The sequence below is a fragment of the Hypomesus transpacificus genome, chromosome 12, assembly GCF_021917145.1.
Source record: "Hypomesus transpacificus isolate Combined female chromosome 12, fHypTra1, whole genome shotgun sequence".
NCBI lineage: Eukaryota > Metazoa > Chordata > Actinopteri > Osmeriformes > Osmeridae > Hypomesus > Hypomesus transpacificus.
In genome coordinates, this window is record NC_061071.1 from 994,478 (window position 1) to 1,018,290 (window position 23,813).

Sequence of the window (23,813 nt, forward strand, 5' to 3'; positions counted from 1 at the left end):
ATCTTTGTAACTGAATATCCTGGTGTAGTCTTGCATAAAATCAAAGTAAATAATCCAAATTGAGTTATGAAATATGTCTTTCCACATGTCTCTCTTGAACATGTCTCTGTCTATTTGAAATGTTATATTAAAATACACCTAAAACAGGAACTAGATGCCCTTGAGGCCCACACCAAGTTTGACATGGCTACCCAACTGCTTTTGTATGAATAGCAAACATAAACTTGTAGCAAGTGTCAATAAGTACAAAGCCCCAAGTGTAATAAAACTTACACTTTTATGCCCAAAACGTATTGCAGTTTAGATGTTGTAATGAATCATAATTTTCCACAATTCTTAATGAAGATACCCTCACTCATCCTTCATATATCTGTATCAAATCTGTATATCTCTCTATCTTTGTCATTCTCTCTCTTTCCCACCCACACCACATTGTTTCTACTGTAAACGTTAAACAAGGATTCTTTCATTCAGAGTGCTTGTCGTCAAAATGACCTACCTGTACAGGTGAAGGTTGCATAAATAAATAAATTAACAGCCCCCTCCACTCACCTTCGTAATTTTCCTGGAGCACCTCCTCTTTGGGCATGGGATCCTGTTGGGTATAAAGGTAGGCAAAGCTTAGTCAACCATCCACGAAGCTCTGGGAAATCTGAAGAAGAACGGAAAGAGGGACAAGTGTGGTCGGCTTGCAGGTGGAGTTCTCACTACCAGGAGGAAAAACGTATTACTTGGGACTAAGTTGCAGCTATGGGGCATGGAGTAAGTTTGTTTTGGTATTTTCAATATTTGAGCTCTCTTACACACAAGACACCTCACCACAATACAGCTTTGTTCTATCTACTAGACAGATTAGTAAAAGATGGAAAATGAGCAGTCTCTCACCTCTGTTATTTCCTCTTCATTAATGAAGAAGGGGAAAGATGACTACAAATTGGCAGCGACCGATGACAATGGAAAAGTTAAGAAAGGAAAAAAAAGTGAAAAGGACCTGGATGAACTGAAGAAGGAGGTTGATCTGGTAAGCAAGATCTTTACTTGGTAAATTTCCAGGATTAAATCATTTGAATTGAAATTTCCTATTCAAAAAAATATTTGTGAATTTTCAAATATAGGTTGAATTTCTAACCAGAAAGTTATATGTCCACCATTACAATTTAACCGTTAACCTCTCCATTTGTAGGATGACCATAAACTGACCTTGGATGAACTTCACAGAAAATATGGCACAGACATAAGCAGGGTGAGTCTATGTATGTGTGTGTGTGCGTACTGCATTCTTTGTGGAAAACTAGTCAGTGTGCTAGTGGTAGAGTTTCCGCTAAAACTGCAATCCTTTAAGCTCATGAAGGTTAGTGCACAAGGTCAAACAATAAAATTTCAATGGCCCACAAATGTTTTGAGCATGCTATGAATGTGCTTCTAAACGAAATGCATAGGCTGCGTACAGAACAAGTAGCATTTTCATGTTTTTTTTGTTTTTTTTACATTTTCTTAAAAATCACATTTTATTTCATTACAAACTGCAAAACAGAGAAAGAACAGATATAGTCTCTGACAGTTTTTTCTAATAAAAGGTTTAGTTTACAAATATTTTTGCTTGTTTTTGACACTAAGCAGAAACTAAAGTAACACGGATTTAGAGTTTGGGGTTGGGAAAGTAAGTAAGAGGCTATCACTATAATACAGACTTTTAGCAGGGTTTGCAGATAACTGAATAAAAGAGTATTCGTTGAGTCCTCTGATCAGGTTATTAACTAACGAGGGTGAAATTTGGAAATTCTTGTGAGTTTATTCCAAACGACCTCCTCGAGTGTCCCGGGCAGAAATACAGTCATGTAGTCAAGCATGACCTGTACTCTCATATTCATGATGAAGCAGTTTTTACAAAAGTTAGATTTATCAACATTATATTCCCACACAAGTAAGGCACAATGGAGGTAGACTTTCAAAAACTATAATACACCACTACAGAGATGGTCGACAGATAATGGTCTGCTATTTGATCTGACGATTAGGCTGAATTTCAAGAACAACGGCTGCATTCACAAAGGAACTTTATATACTGGCAGTATGCAGAAAAGAGGAGAAGGGAAGGAGTATGGAATGACTCGCCTTACCTGTTCATCCAGTTCTAAAAACCAAGGTGGTACAATCCTTCCCTTTTACTCCTCTTTCCTGCTCTCTCCTTTCCTGCTCTCTCCTTTACCTCCCTGTCCTTACCTGGATCCAGGGTCTCTCTTCATCCCGTGCAAAGGAGGTCCTGGCCCGTGACGGTCCCAATGCTCTGACTCCTCCCCCCACCACCCCTGAGTGGGTCAAGTTCTGCAGGCAGCTATTTGGAGGTTTTTCCATGTTACTATGGATTGGTGCTATTCTCTGTTTACTGGCTTACGGTATCCAGGCAGCCTCTGAGGATGAGCCAGTTAATGACAATGTAAATATTTACTACCTTTATTAAGTACATTTTCTTTTTTTTTCAAACAAAATCTCAGACATAGTTACTGTTACAAGTTACTGTTGAGCTTTTAAAACATCTTAATCTCTGTCACAGTTGTATCTGGGTGTGGTGCTTACGGGTGTGGTCATCATCACTGGATGTTTCTCCTACTACCAAGAGGCGAAGAGCTCGAAGATCATGGATTCCTTCAAAAACCTGGTCCCACAGGTACAGCTTCATATCGAATGTGAAATTTGAAGTGAAAATAATATGCATATGGACCTACCGACTGTATGAGCTTCTAAATTCACAAGGGAAACACGTATTTTCTGCCTTTTAGCAAGCCCTAGTTATCCGTGATGGTGAGAAGAAGAACATCAATGCTGAAGAGGTGGTGATTGGAGATCTGGTGGAGGTGAAAGGAGGAGACAGGATACCGGCTGATCTACGTATCACCTCTGCCCAAGGATGCAAGGTGGGTCTTTTGATCTAATGTACAAGGCTACCAAACTTAAGATCATTCAAAGACTTAACTGGGCAATATCTCATCGAACTCAGGTGGACAACTCCTCGCTCACTGGTGAATCGGAGCCCCAAACACGTACTCCTGAATTTTCCAATGAGAACCCACTGGAGACAAGAAACATTGCCTTCTTTTCCACCAACTGTGTTGAAGGTACACAGTTCAATGACTTGAACAAAAAAAAATCTTAAAAGCTATAGAATGCCAAACCAAATCAGCCTGATACTGATTTAAAATTGATTAAATCTAACGCTCTTTGACAAAGTGTTCTGTGATATTTCAATTATTCAGACCATTGTGTTCATGTTTTTCTTAAGGCACTGCCAAAGGTATTGTCATCAACACCGGTGATCGCACAGTTATGGGTCGTATCGCTTCTCTTGCGTCAAGCCTGGAGGGCGGTAAAACTCCCATTGCCAAAGAGATTGAGCACTTCATCCACATCATCACTGGTGTTGCTGTCTTCCTGGGTGTGTCCTTCTTTATCCTGTCCCTCATCCTGGGATATGGCTGGCTGGAGGCTGTCATCTTCCTTATTGGAATCATTGTTGCCAACGTGCCAGAAGGTCTGCTGGCTACAGTCACTGTGAGTATTGATGAAAATCAAAAGTTCAGTAACATTGCAAATATCCTGGTGTAGTATTTTATATTAATCAGATGTTAATTGCTCTGCTTTCTTTTATAGGTGTGTTTGACGCTGACCGCCAAGCGTATGGCCAAGAAGAACTGCTTGGTAAAGAACCTTGAAGCTGTGGAGACCCTTGGTTCCACCTCCACCATCTGCTCCGACAAGACTGGCACCTTGACCCAGAACAGGATGACTGTGGCCCACATGTGGTTTGACAACCAGATCCATGAAGCTGACACTACTGAGAACCAGAGTGGGACCTCCTTCGACAAGAGCTCTGCCACCTGGGCTGCCCTGGCTGGAATTGCTGGCCTCTGCAACCGTGCTGTCTTTCTGGCAGAGCAGACAAATGTCCCAATCTTGAAAGTAATTTCCCAGACTGATGTTCCTAGTAGCTCTATCCACCTGTATAATCTTAGACATTGTATGTACTATTGATGGTACAAACAATGCAGAGCTCTTTCAATCATTTAAATAAAATTCCTCCAAATCCTTGTGACTTCACAGAGAGATGTAGCTGGTGATGCCTCTGAATCTGCCCTGCTGAAGTGCATTGAGCTGTGCTGTGGCTCTGTCAAACAAATGAGAGAAAAGAATCCCGCCATAGCTGAAATACCATTCAACTCCACCAACAAATACCAGGTAATGACATAAATAAAGTTGATTATAAATGAAATCCCCTCAGATAAACACCACATAATTAACAGTTTTACCCAAATGGAGCCGTTGCTGGATTTATTGATCTGCTATATTTGTAGTCATTGCTTCAGGTTGCCACTCTCTATTTGTCAATCTCTTTTGCGAAATAAACAAAATGATAACCTCTTGAAACCTACAGGAATCAAATACCCAACAGCAAAGCTCATGAATTAGCAATCATGTGAACAGTTCGGATCGTCCATTACGAATGGATTGATTTTGAATGATCAAACATTGTGCATGTAAATGTAGTCTATGATTTCATTGATACAACAATTATATACATTATTTTATAATCAGCAAAAAAATTATGTCTTTGGGATTTAAATGCACAAACAGATATAATTATTCCTCTATTTTTCCAGCTTTCCATCCATAAGAACTCCAAGGCAGGAGAGGCCAAGCACCTGCTAGTGATGAAGGGAGCCCCAGAGAGAATCCTGGACCGCTGTTCAACCATTTTGCTCCACGGAAAAGAGCTGCCATTGGATGATGAGATGAAAGATGCCTTCCAGAATGCTTACATTGAACTTGGGGGACTTGGAGAGAGAGTTCTGGGTAAGAGCCTGACACATTCCTTTTAAAACATCAATGCTGCCAAATCATTTCGATATTTTGTATTGATTGAACTGAAGACTTAAGAATTGACTAAGTGTTCTTGTGTGTTTCAGGTTTCTGCCAACTTCTTCTTCCTGATGACCAGTTTGCTGAGGGCTTTGAATTTGATACAGAGGAGATGAACTTCCCCACTGAGAACCTGTGCTTTATTGGCCTCATGTCTATGATTGATCCTCCCCGTGCTGCTGTGCCTGATGCCGTGGGCAAGTGCAGGAGTGCCGGAATTAAGGTTGGACTCTGAAACTTCTCTTTAACTTAATACATCCACATGACAGCCTTACAAATGGAATCTGTCAGACACTGATTTGTTCTTCATCATATCAATGTTATCCTATCTGACAAATTATTCACCTCCTTCAGGTCATCATGGTGACTGGTGATCATCCAATCACAGCTAAGGCCATTGCCAAGAGTGTAGGTATCATATCAGAGGGAAATGAGACCGTTGAGGACATTGCCGCTCGCCTGAACATTCCAGTTACAGAGGTTAACCCAAGGTATGTCCCTGGACATGAATAAGAAGGCCTTCGGTTTTGTTAGACATGCACAGTACCCACCTATATGTTTTGGTGGTTGACTTTTCAGAGATGCCAAGGCTTGTGTGGTCCATGGTGGTGATCTGAAGGAACTAACATCAGAGCAGTTGGACAACATTCTGGCCCACCACACTGAGATTGTGTTTGCCAGAACTTCACCTCAGCAGAAACTGATCATTGTAGAAGGGTGCCAGCGTCAGGTAACAATAATTAACGAACAAACACATCATTCCTAACACAAATTGAGTTATCCTTCTGAAATATATGAAAAACCAATGAATGAGAGCTCAGATTAGTACTATCCCCAATACACAGGGTGCAATTGTAGCTGTGACAGGAGATGGTGTGAACGACTCTCCTGCCCTGAAGAAGGCTGACATTGGTGTTGCCATGGGCATTGCTGGATCAGACGTCTCCAAACAGGCTGCTGACATGATCCTTCTGGATGACAACTTTGCCTCCATTGTGACTGGGGTAGAAGAAGGTAATAGCAGCTCTGAAGATCATTTTTATTTCGATAGGTCATCTAATTATCTGTAACCACTAATACCTTCCCTCATATCTCCATCTTACCTCAGGCCGTCTGATCTTTGACAACTTAAAGAAGTCCATTGCCTACACCCTGACAAGTAACATTCCAGAAATATCACCTTTCCTCCTCTTCATCATTGCTGATATTCCACTGCCACTGGGAACCGTCACCATCCTTTGTATCGACCTGGGAACTGATATGGTGAAGATCTACATTTAGTCATTTTACATGTAGTTATTTAGCAGACGCTCTTCAGCAGAAGGTCTATTGATATATAGTTTAACCTGTGTATGAAAGACATGGTTCCTTTGAACTTTTGGGATATTGCAAATACAAAAAGTGACCATAGTTTAATACTCTGATTGTGATCCATATCTTCTAGGTTCCTGCTATCTCTCTGGCCTATGAAGAAGCTGAGAGTGACATCATGAAGAGACAGCCCAGAAACCCCAAAACAGACAAACTGGTCAATGAGAGACTCATTAGCATAGCCTATGGTCAAATTGGTAAATGCTCAAGTTATTACTTTGTGGAACTATTTCTGGTCTCTTAACAGTCCTTTAGATTTTTTTGTTGCTCTTGATACTGGTTCACAATAGCCATTGCATCTTCTTGTCATGTTTACATTCATGGAGTCTGATGCTGACATCACATTAAATGCTATCTGACCTCTCTTTTCTCACAGGTATGATCCAGGCCACAGCTGGGTTCTTTTCCTACTTTGTCATCCTGGCTGAAAATGGATTCTTCCCCATGGACCTGCTGGGCTTAAGAGTTAACTGGGATAACAAAGACATGAACGACATGCAGGACAGTTATGGACAGCAGTGGGTTAGTACGCGTTCACATTAGTTCACATGACTAATGTCAAATATGTCCATGTCACTAACTGTAGATAAAAAAGGGTTATGATATTATATGATTTGTTACAGTCATTCTGATTTGATATGCATGTTTTACAACTACTTCTTCCATCATTCAGACATATGAGGGCAGAAAGATTGTGGAGTTTACCTGCCACACAGCCTTCTTTGCCAGCATCGTGGTCGTCCAGTGGGCCGATCTGATCATTTGCAAGACCAGGAGGAATTCCATCCTTCAACAGGGAATGAAGTGAGTACAAATGTGTACCATGGTTTCCTACAGTGAAAGGTGAATTTGTTTAGCTCACGGCACATGGCTGAACCACTATCCATGTACTCTTTTTCAACAACATCAATATAGGCCTTGGAATTGTCACATATTTAATAAATTGGTCCATCTTTCCAACCTCAGGAACAAGATCCTGATCTTTGGTCTGTTTGAGGAGACAGCCCTGGCTGCCTTCCTGTCTTATTGCCCTGGAATGGATGTTGCCCTCCGAATGTACCCACTCAAGTAAGTACGGAGCAATGTGGGTCCTTCAGTTTATTAGAAAGTGGTTTCGTTTTTTTTTTATCACAGTGTAGATTTTATGGAATGTTCTGATGAGCCAGTTTGGCTCATTCTCTTTTAGGCTTTCTGTATTTTTTATTGTCCTATAAAACTTGACACATACATAATGACATGTTTTACCTTGGTTTCTCTTGATAGACCTTGCTGGTGGTTCTGTGCTTTCCCCTACTCTCTGCTCATCTTCCTCTACGATGAAGGCCGGAGATACGTCATGCGACGCAACCCAGGAGGTATGTCACATTTCATCTACCCCATTTATTGACTGCAAATGCAAGATTGTTCCGTCTTCTGCCTGCTGATCTTACTTCAGTTGACTGAACTAATCTTCACAGATCTCTGAGCATAACTATTCACTTATGGAGAGGGCTGTGGTACTGATCACAGCACAGCAAGCTCTGTCAGGATGAATCCTCTACCCGATAACTGATGGCTCGAAACAGTCACTTGACAGCTTGACCACATAACAACCTGTTGATGCAATTACAAGACCATGGCCCTGTTGGATTATTTCTAAATTATATATTTTTCTCCCCCTCTCTGATGTTGTCTTTCTCCAGGTTGGGTGGAAAAAGAGACATACTATTGAGGCAGAGAAGCTACCCAGAGATCCCCAGAGTCCACATACCTCTCAAACAGCTATGTTACAGTCCATCCTAATCTGGCTGCTGTGATACAATAAGCAATGTGATGAGGCATTGAGGTCTATTTGGGGTGTCCTGATTGTGAAATTGTGGTTCTAAAATAAATAACATTTCAACTGTAATGCTGGAGGTCATTTTATATTGTGTTGAATTGTATTGCACCAGTATTCAGGGTCATGGTCCTTGAATTAAACTTGTTCTGGAATGGATGTTACCACCCTAGATCAAAATCTATATTTATATAAATATAAAAGCAACAAAAAGTTATGTGTAAAATTAAAATAAATACAGGAAAATGAGTTGACATTTGAATATTGATATCCACAATACGTAAAATGAAGGTCAGCATGTCTTTGTATCCCCTGAAGAACCCTGGCCTTTGGTATTTAAAGACCAGGGTTAAACCTCTAAAATAGAGTTATATCAGAAGAATTTACTACTACTCTATCTACTATTGAACAAGACCTGTGATAATCATTAGAGTCCCAAGTGTATGGGCAAAGTTTAGGCTCTCTCGGTAACAATGGGGGTTGTGTTTGGTATGCAAATAGCTTTTTCAGATAAGAGTTTGAGACAGGGAGTTTGGGCAGAAATGCCAAAATGGGGGCGATGTGAGAATTCCTCTGCACTCTGATCAGAATCATGGCAGCACTATTATGAAAACATTGGAGCTTCTGGAGTTCCCTGACAGGAATCTAGATTGTCTGAGTGTCTGAAAGAAGACAGGGTATGAAGAACTCAGGTAGTGTCTTTGTACCTATGAGAATTGCTATGCAAATACAGAGTGTTGCCATCACAATGGGATAATTTGTTTACCAGTTCAGTCTCTCCCTTCGAGGCTGGCCTATGAGTCTGGGGGATGGGGGGATTAAGGGTTTGATGAGAGGGGAGCCAAGGTAAAAACTAAGTGCTTTGATGGGATGTACATGGATCTGTTTCAAGAGGTGACAGCTGACTGCACACTAGGGGGCAGTATACAAAGTAAGGGATACACATTGTCCTACTGCTACCTCAGTGGGGACTGGAACGTGATAGTTTCCATGGCAACCCTTAGGATCTGGCTCACAGCATGTAAATAGAATTTGATATATTTTTAGTACACTCTTTGAGAACACACATGCTGTTGGCATGCCCCTCTTCCCGCTCCACACGTAGACACATTTTACCTGATGTGTTATCTCTCCATCTGGTCATCACATATCTTACAAGAACTGACAGACAAACCCTTAGAAACAACCTATTGTGTTTTCATACTCTAGTGCATATTCTGACAGTTCTGTGTAAGGTTATTTATTTCCTAAACCATTTAAGAATAAAAACAAGAAGTCCCCGTAAACCTGCTGTTGTTAACACAATTTTCCTAGTACCTGATGTGCACTAAGTGTCTACTGAATTGTATTATATTGCATTGAATTGCATTGCATTCTGTTTTCTGTTCACTGACATCCAGGTGTCATTTGTTTTATTTGTTGCCCAGCATCTCTGCTGTCATCACGCATGATGGAACATTCTTCACTTATTCTTATTGATAATGAAAATCAATGCTGGACAACATTAGGAGATGTGGAGGTCAGTTATGGTGGTTGAATCTGCCTTCCTCCAGTTAGACCTTGACGTTACTGCACTGAAAGTGAAGTAACCGGGAGTTAAGACTTGAGAAAGGACCTTGAGACAAGGGTTAATAGTTAGGATGTCAACTGGAACTGGTTAATCATTCATAGATGCAACAACTGACATCTTGTGACACAGATGGTTTAATTAGTCTTCAAACAAGGTCACCCTGGCCAGAGAGTGCAAGGCCTTAAAGGTGCAAGGCTATGTGGGTTATTTCTTCTTCAAGCTGCTGGAAATGTTGCAGTCTTCAGGCTAAAGTAGTTGTACACAAGCTTTTGTTACTTAGGATAAAAGTGTCTGCTAAATGTCATATAGCTGCTTACTTCTTGTGGAATAGATTGCTCAAGTCAGCCACCCGCAGAGAGTAATTCTTCAAATCCTGTGATATATCTTTACTTGATGCATAAAATCCTGTCTGACAAAAAACGAAATAAATCGTATTCAAAAGAGGAATTTATTTAGTAGAATGTGGATGTAGTAGTGGATTTAGTAATATTATCCCATGTTAACGGTGCAATGATTCAAACAGGCCTCTCCATTTTTTTCATGAAAGCTGATCATTGTAAAACGTCCAACCATCATGACTCCGCCCCATCTATGTTACCATGGCAAGAAGTGCAGACGTCACAATCGAATAAACTCACTGTATATAAGTATTGGACCTTGTAACTAGAGAAAGCTTGGATGAGTGTCCGGGTGGAGTGACACGTGTGGACGAGGGCACATCCAGGAGGCAATTCAGTTAAATACAAATAAAATTAGATAAACTGGGATTTTATTTTTTCTAGTTGAATCCTCCAGAAAGCAACCAACATGGGGCGAGGAGTAAGTTAACTTTTTCTTGTTATCAAATCATATGCATTCACTTATGGTGAAATTGTAACGCTCGTGTCAGTTTAATAGGAAAATAGTTTTATATAACAACAACAATGAATGTTAGAAATGGCTTTGTTTAAAGTTGTTGTCCAAGTTTGACATGTGCTAGCGCCGCTGCATTCTCAAATGCCTGCGATGAAGACTTCCGCAGTTTTGTTCAGGCAGCTCTGTTCAGTTTTCGAAAGCGAATCTTTGCTAAAACTTTCGTTTTAGTAGCAATAAAATGCTGTTTTCCACAAGTTGCCATGGGAACGCCGTAGACTTAATGTCTCAGACTTAAATGACGGCACTATGAACATCTGTAAAAGATTGAATGATACAATATAGTGATTCAGTGAAGCAAATAGCAATATTAGTTGTGTAAAGTTGGCCTAGTGTGTGAACTCGCGAGGGTCAGAGATACGGGAAATCTTGTGACTAGGTACAGAACTGCGTCTAAAAAACCCGCCAGATACGACTCCACCGTTTAAACTTAGCTTATGCCTGCTACAAATTAAAAAAAAAATTGGGGGGGGTAACACTTATTTTCAGAGTAGAGGGTCATTTTGGTGTCATATAGTAATCCACGAGCTGTTGGTTTGGGGTTACTGCACGTGAATATAATAACCTTATTGTTTGACTGGGTGGGTGCATAACAAAACACAGGGACAATACTGAGTGCGTGGACGTTGACGGTGCGTTGTCTTGATGTTGTATTAAAGCCTTATAAAGTTCAATACAAGTCGGCATTCATTTAAAAATGTGTTGGTCCCGAGGATTTGTCTCAGTGGTAAAGTAAGACCTTTTTAAATGTGCGCCGTTTTGGGAACATATGAGGCTGACATTTTACGTGTCCATGGTGCTAGTAGTTTTATACCATATTTAAACCTCTTAAAACCTTAATGTAATTTCCATGTTATTCCCCAATTTTAATTTAAATGGTAATTGTAATTCATCTGGGAAGAATAATTCGTGGTCACCTGGTATGGTGATACATTGATTTGGGTGCACGACCTGTTGTATTGTCATTTAGTGTAGCTGTAGGGACTTGCAGGGTGGGTTTGGGAGGTCTAGTGGGCAATATCATCATATAAAGGGCAAACCACTCCCTGCTGTGCTGCCTTTAACAATAGGCACAGAGCTAAATTATGCAATCACAACCAGTGAGGGAGAGAAAAACAGAAAGATGTAGTGGAAGATATGAATGTGAGGGAGTCTCCTGCCTGGCCTTTCTGTCACTCCTTCTCTCCTCTGGTTAGGTCCATTATCTTCCCACATATGCCTAGACATGAGAAAAAAGGATGGTCAAACTAGCAGTAGAGCCTTCTTTAAGTCAAGAGGGGGAGGGATAGCCTTTCTCAATCAAGCACAGGGAAGAAGAGGTTGGGAGGGTGGCAGAGGTAGCAAATAAACGGAAAAGATACGGCAAGGGGAGTATTACGGAGGGAAGGATGAGGGGCACCAGTTGCTGCATTGTAACCATTCACCAACGCCAGCACAAGGGGGTGGGGTGTCTGATTCAAAAACGGATTGGATTGCGCATGGAAGTTTTAGGCTACAGTATTCAGTAGAAAATGGTTGAGGCCACCAAGTATTCTATTTTAAAAATCACTAAAAAAGCTATGGCCAAATTAGTCCTGCACAGTCAGCTAATATGCAAAAAAAATAAAAACCTTTGCTCATGGGCTTGGTCTAGTGGTGGTGGCGTTGTTGTTGCAAGGGATCAGTTTGAGGCCCCAGCTGCCTTCTACTTTTCAGGGGGGCATGGTGGAAGTAAGAGGCCTTTCTATCATCTCTTTACTCATTTAGTCTTTCTCTCTGTCTCGCTCTCTCTCTCTTTCTGTGCGTCTGCCTTTTGCTCTCCTGAGGATTTAACATTCTTTCTGCCTGACAGTCACAATGTATTAGGCGGGCGGCCCTTTGGTCACAACCACCCCATCTCTGTGACAGAAAACACATCTCACCCCCACCATTCTCTCTCTCTTTCATTGCCCAAACATTCGGAGAGAGAGAGTGTGTGTGTGTTCTGCATGTTTTTCAAGCCAGCCATGGTAAGGGAGGATGATGACGCAATAACACACATTAGGTGTACTCCCCCTTAAAATTATTGTCATACAACTACAATTACCATGTTGCAAGAGCCCCTGCGTACTGTAAGCCAAACTAGGCTGTGCTTTTCACAACAAGTGACATAGAAACACTGTTTGAAAATCTGGTCCGTCCGCTACTGGACCATTGTGCTACTGTGGTTGTGAACTTCCGCAAGACGTGGGTGGAGTTTTAAACACACTTAATGAACTTTTTTCAGAAGAAAGAAGCAGATTGACTGTGAGGGGGGGGGGCGGGAGGCAGTAAAAGGGGAGTGAAGGAACACGTGGTCCTACCCATTCAGCATTCAGATATCCAAGGGGAGTGGTTATGTCGCCAGTAGCAACGGGGCAAAGTCCCTAGTGGGGGGGGGGGGGGGGGGGGGGGGGGGGGGGGGGGCATTATGCTTGAGTGAGCAGCTTTTGTATTTGGCACACGTACAGGAACAGATCCAGGAATGGTGTCTGCAGGAATTCAACCCCAGCTGTAAAATATGCAACCGCTCAACTGTCCTTTCTGACCTTATTGAGCTGGAGGTGCTGTTGTTTTTTGAGCTCTGAGAAAGAGGGAGCGAGGCCCCCACACTGAAGGTCTGCTCTGTCGCTGCTCTTGTTGTTCTGAACAAAGTTCCTCTTTCAAACTGGTTCTCTCTTCTCTTTCAATGGAGGCTGTGCGTTCAATCTTTCGTCTCCCCTTTCAGACTTTTTGTTCAATTGTTTTCACTTTCTGTTTGACTAGTACACTCTTCTAGAACATCTTGTAACGGTATATTATTTGTCGAAACTGTGAGAGAAAGGCCATGTAGACGCTAGCCACAGAGTGCTGTCAATGACTTGTAGACCAAGTTACAAAAGTAGTCTCAGATCAGTGGTTATCTAATTACCTGGTTAGGCAGGAGGATCTGAATAACATGTCTGTACAGTTGTAAGCCACCCTAACAATTTCAAGCCATTTCCATCATTGCTTGTGATCAAGCAAAGTGAAAAAGGCCATTTGATGTCCCAACTGAGTCAAGTAGGGGAAAATGGTTTAGTATGCTTGGAGGCTCTGTGTGAGATTCCACACCAGCCATCCACACTTCTTTCCTGTTTACCAAGGTGTAGCTTCCCCTTCAGTCACTAACACAATCTAGTTTGAAAACGTAAAAGCATTCATCCTTTCTCCCCATGTTGAATTATTTGTTGCTCCAGCCAGGAAGTAGTATGGATCTGTGTTTTTCAAGGGTTTCGAGCGAGACTGTTCAGTGGGCTTGTCAGCTAATGTGAAGACCACAGGGGACTGTGCCACAGCAGACTCTTCAGGGGCCCCTTGGAATTGTTGTTCCAGGCTAACGTCTTTTTCCCCTCCTACTGCCTATTGAGGAATTACACATTTTGGGATCACACTGAGTGCCTTCCATAAAAATCTGATTTTCTTCCTACAGTAATATATACACTTTTCCTTGCCCTCCCCCCTACACACACACACACACACACACACATACTACTAAATAGCTTACTCACAATAACTAGTTTTTGTAAGTGCTACAAGCCTTGGGCTACAAGACAAGCTTTCAGAGCTAAACCACCCAGCCCTGACAGCTTTGCGTGCCTGAATAATAGATGATAACTAACCACTCACTGATGTTTATTGGTTCACCCATCTTGTGGCAGCACCAGTTTCTAGGTAATTGTATAACACACACGTTTCAGCTGTCTAACGGAAGTATTATCATCTAGGTCCTTGTCCCAACAGTAGAACTGGTTTAAAAAGGATGAAGATTTTTCTTTACAAATAGTATAATTGTAAAAACACAAAAGAAAAGCGATTCAGGTGGCTAGAGTGATAGTGGTTCGTGGTCTTTGGATTATGAAAACATCAGAGTTTTTCAGTGATCAGATCACCAGTACTTTAAAAGTGTGAATGATATGGAAAGAAAGTAAGCGTAGAGCCCTGGCCATGCAACTACATCTAGAACACCCAAAGTGGAAAAACTGGATCTAGAAGTTGTGAAACTCTGGTCTTGTTGTCTCTCTAAAGGATGTTCCTCTGTGTGTTTGCAGGAAGGACGTGAGCAGTATGAACTGGCTGCGACATCTGAGCAGGGAAGCAAGAAGAAGGCCAAGGCCAAGAAGAAGGAAAAGGACATGGATGAGCTGAAGAAGGAAGTGGATCTGGTGAGTGGCTCTTTCTTTATCCCTACTTCGCTCTCTCTCTGTATCTCTCACTCTGTTCCAATTATCCATACTTGTACCAAACTATGAAGAAATGATGCTTGTCACTGAATGTTTCCTTCTTTTGTCTTGTAGGACGATCATAAACTAAACCTGGATGAACTCAACCGCAAATACGGCACAGACCTTAGCAGGGTGAGTCACCACAGCCGATTCACTGTCTACATTCGACAACAAGGACTGATGCACTTTAACTCACTCATTCACTTTAGCCTCGCATCATTCATTGAGTTTCCTGTGATGACAACTTTCATAAATACACATACTCCGCTCTCTCGAGAACACCTATCAAAAACAATGATGGATAGCCAAAGGTAGTCTCTCCTTTTATAGAATGGATTTGACTACAGATCAGGAGGTTTCAGGTTCAAAACTCCCCTGTACATCAATTTGGATTTAAGTGTCTTAATTTAATATGGGGGGGGGCTGCACATTCAGCCTCTTGAGGCCTCAAGATTTCTCCTACAACAATATTTTGTGTAATAAAGAATACAAAATTGCAGAACATCTGATGATTTGAAGAAGGGGGTATAATCCTCTACTGACATCCCTGCAAACGGCCGCTTGATCATATGGAGGAGATCAAGGAGAATGGTAGATTACCGCCTCCAAACTTTGGAGCAGGGTTTAGCAGCCTGTTGAATAATTCACCAGGCAGCTAGCAACAGTTTCTGTACCTCTCAGCCCAGATCTCACAGGCTTTTCCCAGCGGAGAAAGATGGCCCTGTTTTCACAGTTAGTACGAAGTTGCCAGGCAACCGCCAGCACCTTAATTGTCTCCAGAGTCCTAGCTAACTACTTCTCGTTCCTGGTTCCTCACCTGGAGTCAACACTTATACCCCTTTTCCACCAGTGCATTTTGGGTGCTAGTTCAGAGCCAGTGCTTAATCTCGAACCAGTTCTTTACATTTTGACAGCCTAAGAACCTGATAAGAACCCCCAAAATTGGTTCCAATTCAGCCCAAAAAGCGTTCTGGACTAGAAGTGAGAACCGCTTAAGTCAAGGGGGTTACTATGACAAAATTACAAAGACCAACTGAAACTACCAGCATTTAAAAAAACATAGCTAGCTGTACTAGTAGCCTACAATATGGACTTTAAAACAAAGCAGCAGTGGTCTGTGGAGGAAACCATATTTTCTCTTGTAAGATCTTAAAAAGAACTCTTTGAACTTTTGCTTTTGAGGTCAGTTTGTAAAACCTTCATTTGCAGTATATTGACTCCTGCTATTACATCTGATAACTAATGCAAGCATCTTGTTTCTCATCAGGGGTTAACAAGTGCCAAGGCTGCAGAGAACCTTGCCCGTGATGGCCCCAACTCCCTGACCCCACCTCCCACTACCCCTGAATGGGTCAAGTTCTGCAAGCAGATGTTTGGAGGGTTCTCCATGCTGCTGTGGACTGGTGCCATCCTCTGTTTCCTGGCCTACGGTATCCAGGCAGCCATGGAAGATGAACCAGCCAATGACAATGTAAGACTGGTGGAGTAAAAAGTGAGATTCATTGAGTCCTCTTTCCTTTCCTCATTCTTAAATTTCAATGTAGCTGGAACTAAGGCTTTGTATATGCTCCAACATGTTGACAAAGAGTCAAAGAGAGAAGTTTGAAGGAATTTACTGAATAAGATTTATATTATATTTTCAAGTAGTATTAAAGCATAGTGGGAGTTGTGGTCATGTAGTAATCTGATGCACTTTCTCCTCACAGTTGTACCTGGGTGTTGTGCTGTCTGCTGTCGTCATCATCACTGGTTGTTTCTCCTACTACCAAGAGGCTAAGAGCTCAAAGATCATGGATTCCTTCAAGAACCTGGTCCCACAGGTACAGCTTCACACTTTTGAAAAAGAGATGGCAGGTTTCCACATTTAACTTGCAAAGATTCCAACGTGGATTTCCCCCAATGTTATAGCAAGCCTTGGTTGTCCGTGACGGTGAGAAGATGAACATCAATGCTGAGCAGGTGGTGATTGGAGATCTGGTGGAGGTGAAGGGGGGAGACAGGATCCCAGCTGATCTGCGCATCATCTCTGCCAGCGGCTGCAAGGTGGGTACTTCAAAATCCTCCTAACCCAAATGTGTCATGTGCCACCCACACCATGTTATTCATTGCTGTTTTGAATTCTTATTGTCTCTTCCCACTCAGGTGGACAACTCCTCCCTAACTGGTGAATCTGAGCCCCAAACACGTACCCCTGACTTCTCCAATGACAACCCCCTGGAGACCAGGAACATCGCTTTCTTCTCCACCAACTGTGTTGAAGGTACTTTTGTTTTCAACTCTCTCATAATCTTAAAGGGGGTCTCTACGCAGGGGGTCTGATGTTTGTTCCATCCAACAGGAACTGCCCGCGGAATTGTCATCAACACCGGTGACCGCACGGTTATGGGTCGTATTGCCACTCTTGCCTCTGGCCTCGAGGTCGGACGTACCCCTATTTCCATTGAGATTGAGCACTTCATCCACATCATCACTGGTGTCGCCGTCTTCCTTGGTATGTCCTTCTTCGTCCTCTCCCTCATCCTTGGATACTCCTGGCTGGAGGCTGTCATCTTCCTCATTGGAATCATTGTCGCCAACGTGCCAGAGGGTCTCCTGGCAACAGTGACCGTAAGTACTGAAATTGTCTACAGAGTTTCCTTCTTCATTAAATAGCAGGTTTTCTTCAGAGTTTTTACAAACTTTGTCTCTCTGTTATAGGTGTGTTTGACTCTGACTGCCAAGCGTATGGCCAAGAAGAACTGCTTGGTAAAGAACCTTGAAGCTGTGGAGACCCTTGGTTCCACCTCCACCATCTGCTCCGACAAGACTGGCACCCTGACCCAGAACAGGATGACTGTGGCCCACATGTGGTTTGACAACCAGATCCATGAAGCCGATACTACTGAGAACCAGAGTGGGACCTCCTTTGATAGGAGCTCTGCCACCTGGGCTGCTCTGGCTAGAGTCGCTGGCCTCTGCAACCGTGCTGTCTTCCTGGCAGAGCAGTCCAACCTGCCCATCCTCAAGGTGAGCGCTGGGATGCCATTGTCAGAGCTTGATAGATTTGTCCACATTCACAATAAGCCACCAAGTCCGTTGTGGAAAGGGAAATTGGATATAAAAGACTTTTTGCAATATTGATTCTTTAGTATTTTTTGTATTACTGTGTGTGGTTGTGTGTGTGTGTGTGTGTGACTCATCTGGACTGCTTTGTGACTGTCATTTTGCCGCTGTGAGGCCCCTTGGTGCCTCAGGCCTCCTGCACTCACACAGTCCCCCAGAACATAACCTCTCATTTCCCCACTCCACTAATCACCTGTTTATTCCAAGCCTCTGATGAGCTGTAATTGTGATATGTAATTTTACCCTTGGGATAATTTTCCTCTTGCCACAGTTTTAACGCGTGTGGGTGAAGCATCCATTGTTTAATTATTTTTTGTGTGTGTTGGTTATATTTGATCTCGTAGCAGCGCTATGTGGAATAATTGTTATTTTACATCAGCGTCTTCTTAAGCAGGCCATCTCAAATCAGATGGTTGAGAGGGTTTCTGATTCTCAATGTGTGGTCCTTGTCTTCCCGTCCCAGAGAGATGTGGCCGGGGACGCCTCTGAGTCTGCCCTGCTGAAGTGTATCGAACTCTGCTGTGGCTCCGTCCAGGAGATGAGAGACAAGTACACCAAAATATCTGAGATCCCATTCAACTCCACCAACAAATACCAGGTAGGTTGGTTACACCCATACTATCGGTACCCACAAAAGTATACCACACTAATCTCCACTAAGGCACCGACACTTGGTAAATGGTTGACTGGAAACCGACCTTTATTCAACCAAGAGTTTGTATACATAACAACAGATCATTAAGGACAAGTCTGTTATTACTGGTACTGGTATTCAGAAATGGCCTTTGTTCTTCCCCAGCTCTCTATTCACAAAAACACTGTTGAGGGTGAGTCCAAGCACCTGCTAGTGATGAAGGGAGCTCCTGAGAGGATCCTGGACCGCTGCTCCACCATCTTGATCCAGGGCAAAGAGCAGCCATTGGACGATGAGATGAAAGACGCCTTCCAGAATGCCTATATGGAATTGGGTGGCCTGGGAGAGAGAGTTCTGGGTAAGGGAGTGTAATTGGTCATGTCAGATGTGATAAGACTTGAACACATGGCCTGTATACATATGTTTACCCACAGGTTTTAGGAAATGCCACATGATAAAATGGCTGAGCGGAAATTCTATGGCAGATGTAAAGCCCTCTATGACATTGCTTCTATAAAGGACTATACAAAAAACATTTGATTTGATCAAATAGTATTCTTCCTTCACCGAATATACATTTTGTATCCATTTAGGTTTCTGCCATTTTCTTCTTCCTGATGACCAATTTGCTGAGGGCTTCCAGTTTGATAGTGAAGAGGTGAACTTCCCCACTGAGAACCTGTGCTTTATTGGCCTCATGTCCATGATTGATCCTCCCCGTGCTGCTGTGCCTGACGCTGTGGGCAAGTGCAGGAGTGCTGGAATTAAGGTATGATCACCCTGAACAAAAAAATATAATGTTAGTGTAGGAATTCAATGATCAGACCTATGAACTTGCCCCCCTTCATCCTTCAGGTTATCATGGTGACTGGTGATCATCCAATCACTGCTAAGGCCATTGCTAAGGGTGTGGGTATCATCTCTGAGGGCAATGAGACTGTTGAGGACATTGCTGCACGTCTTAACATTCCAGTTACCGAAGTCAACCCAAGGTAAGGGATATGTTCCTCTCCTACAATACTAGTGTAAAGGATACAAAATATCTGCTTGTGGAAAAGATTAAGGATTAGGCTCCTTTTTTAAGGTAATTTCATCAGTGATTGCATCACTGTTTGTCCTCTGGGCCTAGACTACAGAAGTCTGTTCCAGTAGAGTGATATTCTGGGGAGGGAGGATGTTTTGAGGGATCAGTGAGTGATATGATTCTTCTTGGTTTTTCTCCAGGGATGCCAAAGCCTGTGTAGTCCATGGAGGTGACCTCAAGGACCTGTCTCCTGAACAGTTGGACGATATCCTGAAGTACCACACAGAGATTGTGTTTGCCAGAACATCTCCTCAGCAAAAGCTGATCATAGTTGAAGGCTGCCAGCGCCAGGTAGTTATTCTCTCTTGTCTTTTTATGAAGTTTTAATAGTGCTAGAAAGTTTCGCTGAAGGCACAGTCAAACGAAATGTCTCTCTCACCTTTTTTCCTGAACCTTTCGACTTCCTGATCCACAGGGTGCGATTGTAGCTGTGACAGGAGATGGTGTGAACGACTCTCCTGCCCTGAAGAAGGCTGACATTGGTGTTGCCATGGGCATTGCCGGATCAGACGTCTCCAAACAGGCTGCTGACATGATCCTTCTGGATGACAACTTTGCCTCCATTGTGACTGGGGTAGAAGAAGGTAAGGATATAAAGAGTGTTATTTTCAAAGTTGAAGTCTTTGGAATGTAAAATGAAAGGTTTAAAATAATAATTCAGTTATTTATCTTGGCTGTTTTTCTTTCCAGGTCGTCTGATCTTCGATAACTTGAAGAAGTCCATTGCTTACACTCTGACCAGCAACATTCCAGAGATTACCCCCTTCCTTTTCTTTATTATCGCTAACATTCCATTGCCCCTGGGAACAGTCACCATCCTCTGTATTGATCTGGGAACTGACATGGTGAGCATTTGTTGTGAGATTATTTTTCATGTCATCATGAGCTTCAAGAAAATACACCATGATGCTTGATCACACTTCATCCGAATGGAAATTTACTTTTTTGATTCCTTGACCTTCTAGGTTCCTGCTATCTCCCTGGCCTACGAAGCAGCTGAGAGTGACATCATGAAGAGACAGCCCAGAAACCCCAAAACAGACAAACTGGTGAATGAAAGACTCATCAGCATAGCCTACGGCCAAATTGGTGAGGTGTTTTTCTCAGACAACTTTACACTTTGCATCTCCATCAAGGTCCTGTAACGGTCCTGTAAAGGCTTGGCAGTGGCTAGGTGGTGTGTGTCCCCCCCCCCCCCCCCCCTCCAGGGGTTTCATTCCAGTCTTGTCCCCTCTAAAAAGTATCCTACTTCAAAGCAGGAAGGTAATTGTGCCTGCTTCTGCTATCTTAGGTATGATTCAGGCCCTAGCCGGGTTCTTCACCTACTTTGTGATCCTGGCTGAGAACGGCTTCCTACCTTCCACACTGTTGGGCATCCGTGTGAACTGGGACAACAAATTTCTCAATGACCTGGAGGACAGCTATGGCCAGCAGTGGGTCAGTACTTCCAACCTTTCTGTGATTTACATTGATGAGTGATATTTGCAACACACAATGCTGGTCTGATACTCTAAACACCACTAGATGATTTATTTACGGTTTTCCTCCTTATTTGCCTCAGACATACGAGCAGAGAAAGATTGTGGAGTTTACCTGCCACACAGCCTTCTTTGCCAGTATCGTGGTTGTACAGTGGGCAGATCTGATTATCTGTAAGACCAGAAGAAACTCTGTCTTCCAGCAGGGAATGAGGTTAGTGATGGAATTTGTCTATCCAACGCTCAATCCTAAGAGTTGGCTGTTCCTAAAGGTCCACCACCTTCAAACCTTACAGTCACTAATTTCACATCTTTCCAACCTCAGGAACAAGATCCTGATCTTTGGTCTGTTTGAGGAGACAGCCCTGGCTGCCTTCCTGTCTTATTGCCCTGGAATGGATGTTGCCCTCCGAATGTACCCACTCAAGTAAGTAGATAACCCTGTAAAGTCTCTATTCCAAAATGATATACCTTCCACCTAATATAAAGGAATACAGTAAAAGAAGGCAATTTTCAGTCATGCATTACATTATTACATCTGGTTTGTAGTAAGGGTGGAAAAGTATTGAATTATAGACGATGGTCTATCTTGACTTCTCCGCTGTTATGATTTTCTCTCTGGTCTGTTATTTTTGACTCACATTTTTGTTTTCTTTTCCTCCAGACCTAACTGGTGGTTCTGTGCCTTCCCATACTCCCTCCTCATCTTCATCTACGATGAGATCCGAAAACTGATCCTGCGACGCAGTCCGGGAGGTAAGAGAGAAATCCTGTTGTTTATTGCTTTTTGCCCTAAGTCGACATTATCTGCCAGATTTGTCTGTTCAAACCATAAAAGTCAACCGAACAGCTGGGTTTGGTTTCCCAGGTGGTATAAAAAAAGCCAGCACTTTTCTATACCACCTGGGAAACCAAACATAGCTGTTTTCCGGTAGATTTTAGGACTAGGTTTACTTAATACTGCTCTAGAAGTGCCTATGTAGTGGCTGCTTTTGGTGATGCAGTGATCCAGCAGAGACTCTTTGGCTGTATAGTGTAATCTTTTGGAGTATTGTCACATTTAGATAAAATGTCAAACAAGCCTGATTGTTGTTTGGTAGTCTTCCATCTTAGGTTCACACTGATAGTTGGCATTCTAGCTGTGGTGCACATGTGATTCCGATCTCTAAATCCTGTTTTTTGTTGTTTCAGGTTGGGTGGAGAGAGAGACTTACTACTAGAAAGCATCCAGTTTGCATCGCTCGAGTTTTCTTGCATGGTTGTCTTGCTGCTCGGAAATTTTAACCTCCTATAAAATGTGGATGTGTTTTTATATAGGGAATGCTTGATACTAAAACACTGAGATCGTGATGACCAAGACATTGACATTGCGTGCCTTGTTTCTGGAACAGGACCAATTTTATACTTGTTTTTAACAGTAATATGAATAAACGCTCAGTCAGGTCCCAATCTAGTTTCTTGTGCTTATTTTGAATATTACTATAGAGTTCTATTGAAAAGTATTTGACAAGTAATTTTAATCAATCAGTTTTTATGGTCATGTGTACTGTAGATTGCTGGTAAAGAAAAAATACAAGCATGGTCACACTGTGTTCCACGTTCCATAAAACACTACTTGACCTTTCAGCACTAACAAGCTTATGGAAATGCAGGCAGTGGGGTGGAGCCAGACTTAACTCCTATCAGTAGCACAAGGGAAAGCTTTATCAATGAGCAGCACTTGACTGTGAGGACCCCATGGCTGGCAGTTTACACTGGAGACTGCATTCATGATACTACTGTTATAATAGTTTACAGCGACAGTCCATTCTGAATGCATGAGTGTTTTTATAGCTATGGAATGCAAATCCAATATATGCGCCATGAGTTTTTTTTTTTTTTTTTTTACAGAGCTAAATGGTGTTCATCCTCCCACTGAGTAGCTTACTCCTACCACTGTCTCCAACAGTATTGCTCTGATAAGAAACAGAAGACACAATTGCATCATTCAAGTCTTACTGTAGCATGGGACTGCAAAGACAGCACACTGTTTACTAATTCAAGGTTTTACGCCCATACTTTGAAAATGCTTTTGTGGCAATGTGCCCACTCCCACACCACTTACATTTGTCTTATTTCAAACTCAACTGAATCCTCAAATGGGGTCCGAAGTGTCGTTCCAAAAGTCAATGACTTATCATATCTGTATTCAAGAGTCTAGATGTCTTTGCATGACAATAGTTCAAGGTTAATATGATACAAAGTCCTTCCTTCAAATCATGTCACTGGCAAATCGGAAAATACCATAAAAGCGATGAGACAATCTTGGGTTGAACTGCACCTCAACCGACCTAAAACCCTCAGGCTCATTTGCACGACAGAATTCTATCATTTCAAATTTTTATTGTTATCACACCCTAGAACACTGGGGATCTATAACTTTGTAACTTTGTAAGAAAGTCATTAATTGTTAGATGGAGGTGAGGGATACATGTTAGGGTTGTTCACTTTAGCTAACTCTGAAACCTTCCAATTCTTATCCAACATTTGGGCTACGGAATAACGCAATAATTAACTTGACTGTCTTGAAGCATTACTTAAACATCCCCATAGCTAAATAGTTTTTTGGCTGCTAAGCTACAAACAGAGATGGGAGCTAGCTGAGTTAGCCATTCATCATGGGAGAGTAGGCATAGTTAGCTTAGGGACCTC

At 42.3% G+C, this 23,813-nt stretch overlaps 2 protein-coding genes across 2 annotated transcripts; both read left to right on the forward strand.

The window, feature by feature from the left end:
• The first annotated feature begins 616 nt into the window (after window positions 1–616).
• LOC124474387 (sodium/potassium-transporting ATPase subunit alpha-1-like) lies at window positions 617–8,173 on the forward strand. The gene is made up of 22 exons (XM_047030440.1): window positions 617–762; window positions 914–1,021; window positions 1,184–1,243; window positions 2,234–2,437; window positions 2,555–2,668; window positions 2,781–2,915; window positions 2,999–3,116; window positions 3,281–3,549; window positions 3,649–3,957; window positions 4,099–4,233; window positions 4,656–4,848; window positions 4,962–5,137; window positions 5,269–5,405; window positions 5,494–5,644; window positions 5,760–5,928; window positions 6,023–6,177; window positions 6,359–6,482; window positions 6,662–6,807; window positions 6,959–7,089; window positions 7,252–7,353; window positions 7,549–7,640; window positions 7,968–8,173. The coding sequence occupies exons 1-22, from the start codon at window positions 751–753 to the stop codon at window positions 7,994–7,996; spliced, it is 3,069 nt and encodes a 1,022-aa protein (XP_046886396.1). The 5' UTR covers window positions 617–750; the 3' UTR covers window positions 7,997–8,173.
• A 2,130-nt stretch (window positions 8,174–10,303) lies between these two features.
• On the forward strand, window positions 10,304–22,571 carry LOC124474386 (sodium/potassium-transporting ATPase subunit alpha-1). Its single transcript, XM_047030439.1, has 22 exons — window positions 10,304–10,490; window positions 14,651–14,764; window positions 14,897–14,956; window positions 16,092–16,295; window positions 16,531–16,644; window positions 16,733–16,867; window positions 16,967–17,084; window positions 17,163–17,431; window positions 17,522–17,830; window positions 18,390–18,524; window positions 18,726–18,918; window positions 19,154–19,329; window positions 19,416–19,552; window positions 19,785–19,935; window positions 20,060–20,228; window positions 20,335–20,489; window positions 20,610–20,733; window positions 20,936–21,081; window positions 21,206–21,336; window positions 21,448–21,549; window positions 21,787–21,878; window positions 22,314–22,571. Exons 1-22 carry the CDS (start codon window positions 10,479–10,481, stop codon window positions 22,340–22,342), a joined length of 3,075 nt encoding a protein of 1,024 aa, XP_046886395.1. The 5' UTR covers window positions 10,304–10,478; the 3' UTR covers window positions 22,343–22,571.
• Window positions 22,572–23,813: the final 1,242 nt, after the last annotated feature.

Coding starts and splice junctions, on each gene's coding strand:
- LOC124474387 (XM_047030440.1), top strand. Junction 6,483..6,661: donor CATAGCCTATGGTCAAATTG/GTAAATGCTCAA, acceptor CTTTTCTCACAG/GTATGATCCAGGCCACAGCT. Junction 6,808..6,958: donor ACAGTTATGGACAGCAGTGG/GTTAGTACGCGT, acceptor TCCATCATTCAG/ACATATGAGGGCAGAAAGAT.
- LOC124474386 (XM_047030439.1), top strand. Junction 14,957..16,091: donor ACGGCACAGACCTTAGCAGG/GTGAGTCACCAC, acceptor GTTTCTCATCAG/GGGTTAACAAGTGCCAAGGC. Junction 20,229..20,334: donor TGTGACTGGGGTAGAAGAAG/GTAAGGATATAA, acceptor TTTTCTTTCCAG/GTCGTCTGATCTTCGATAAC.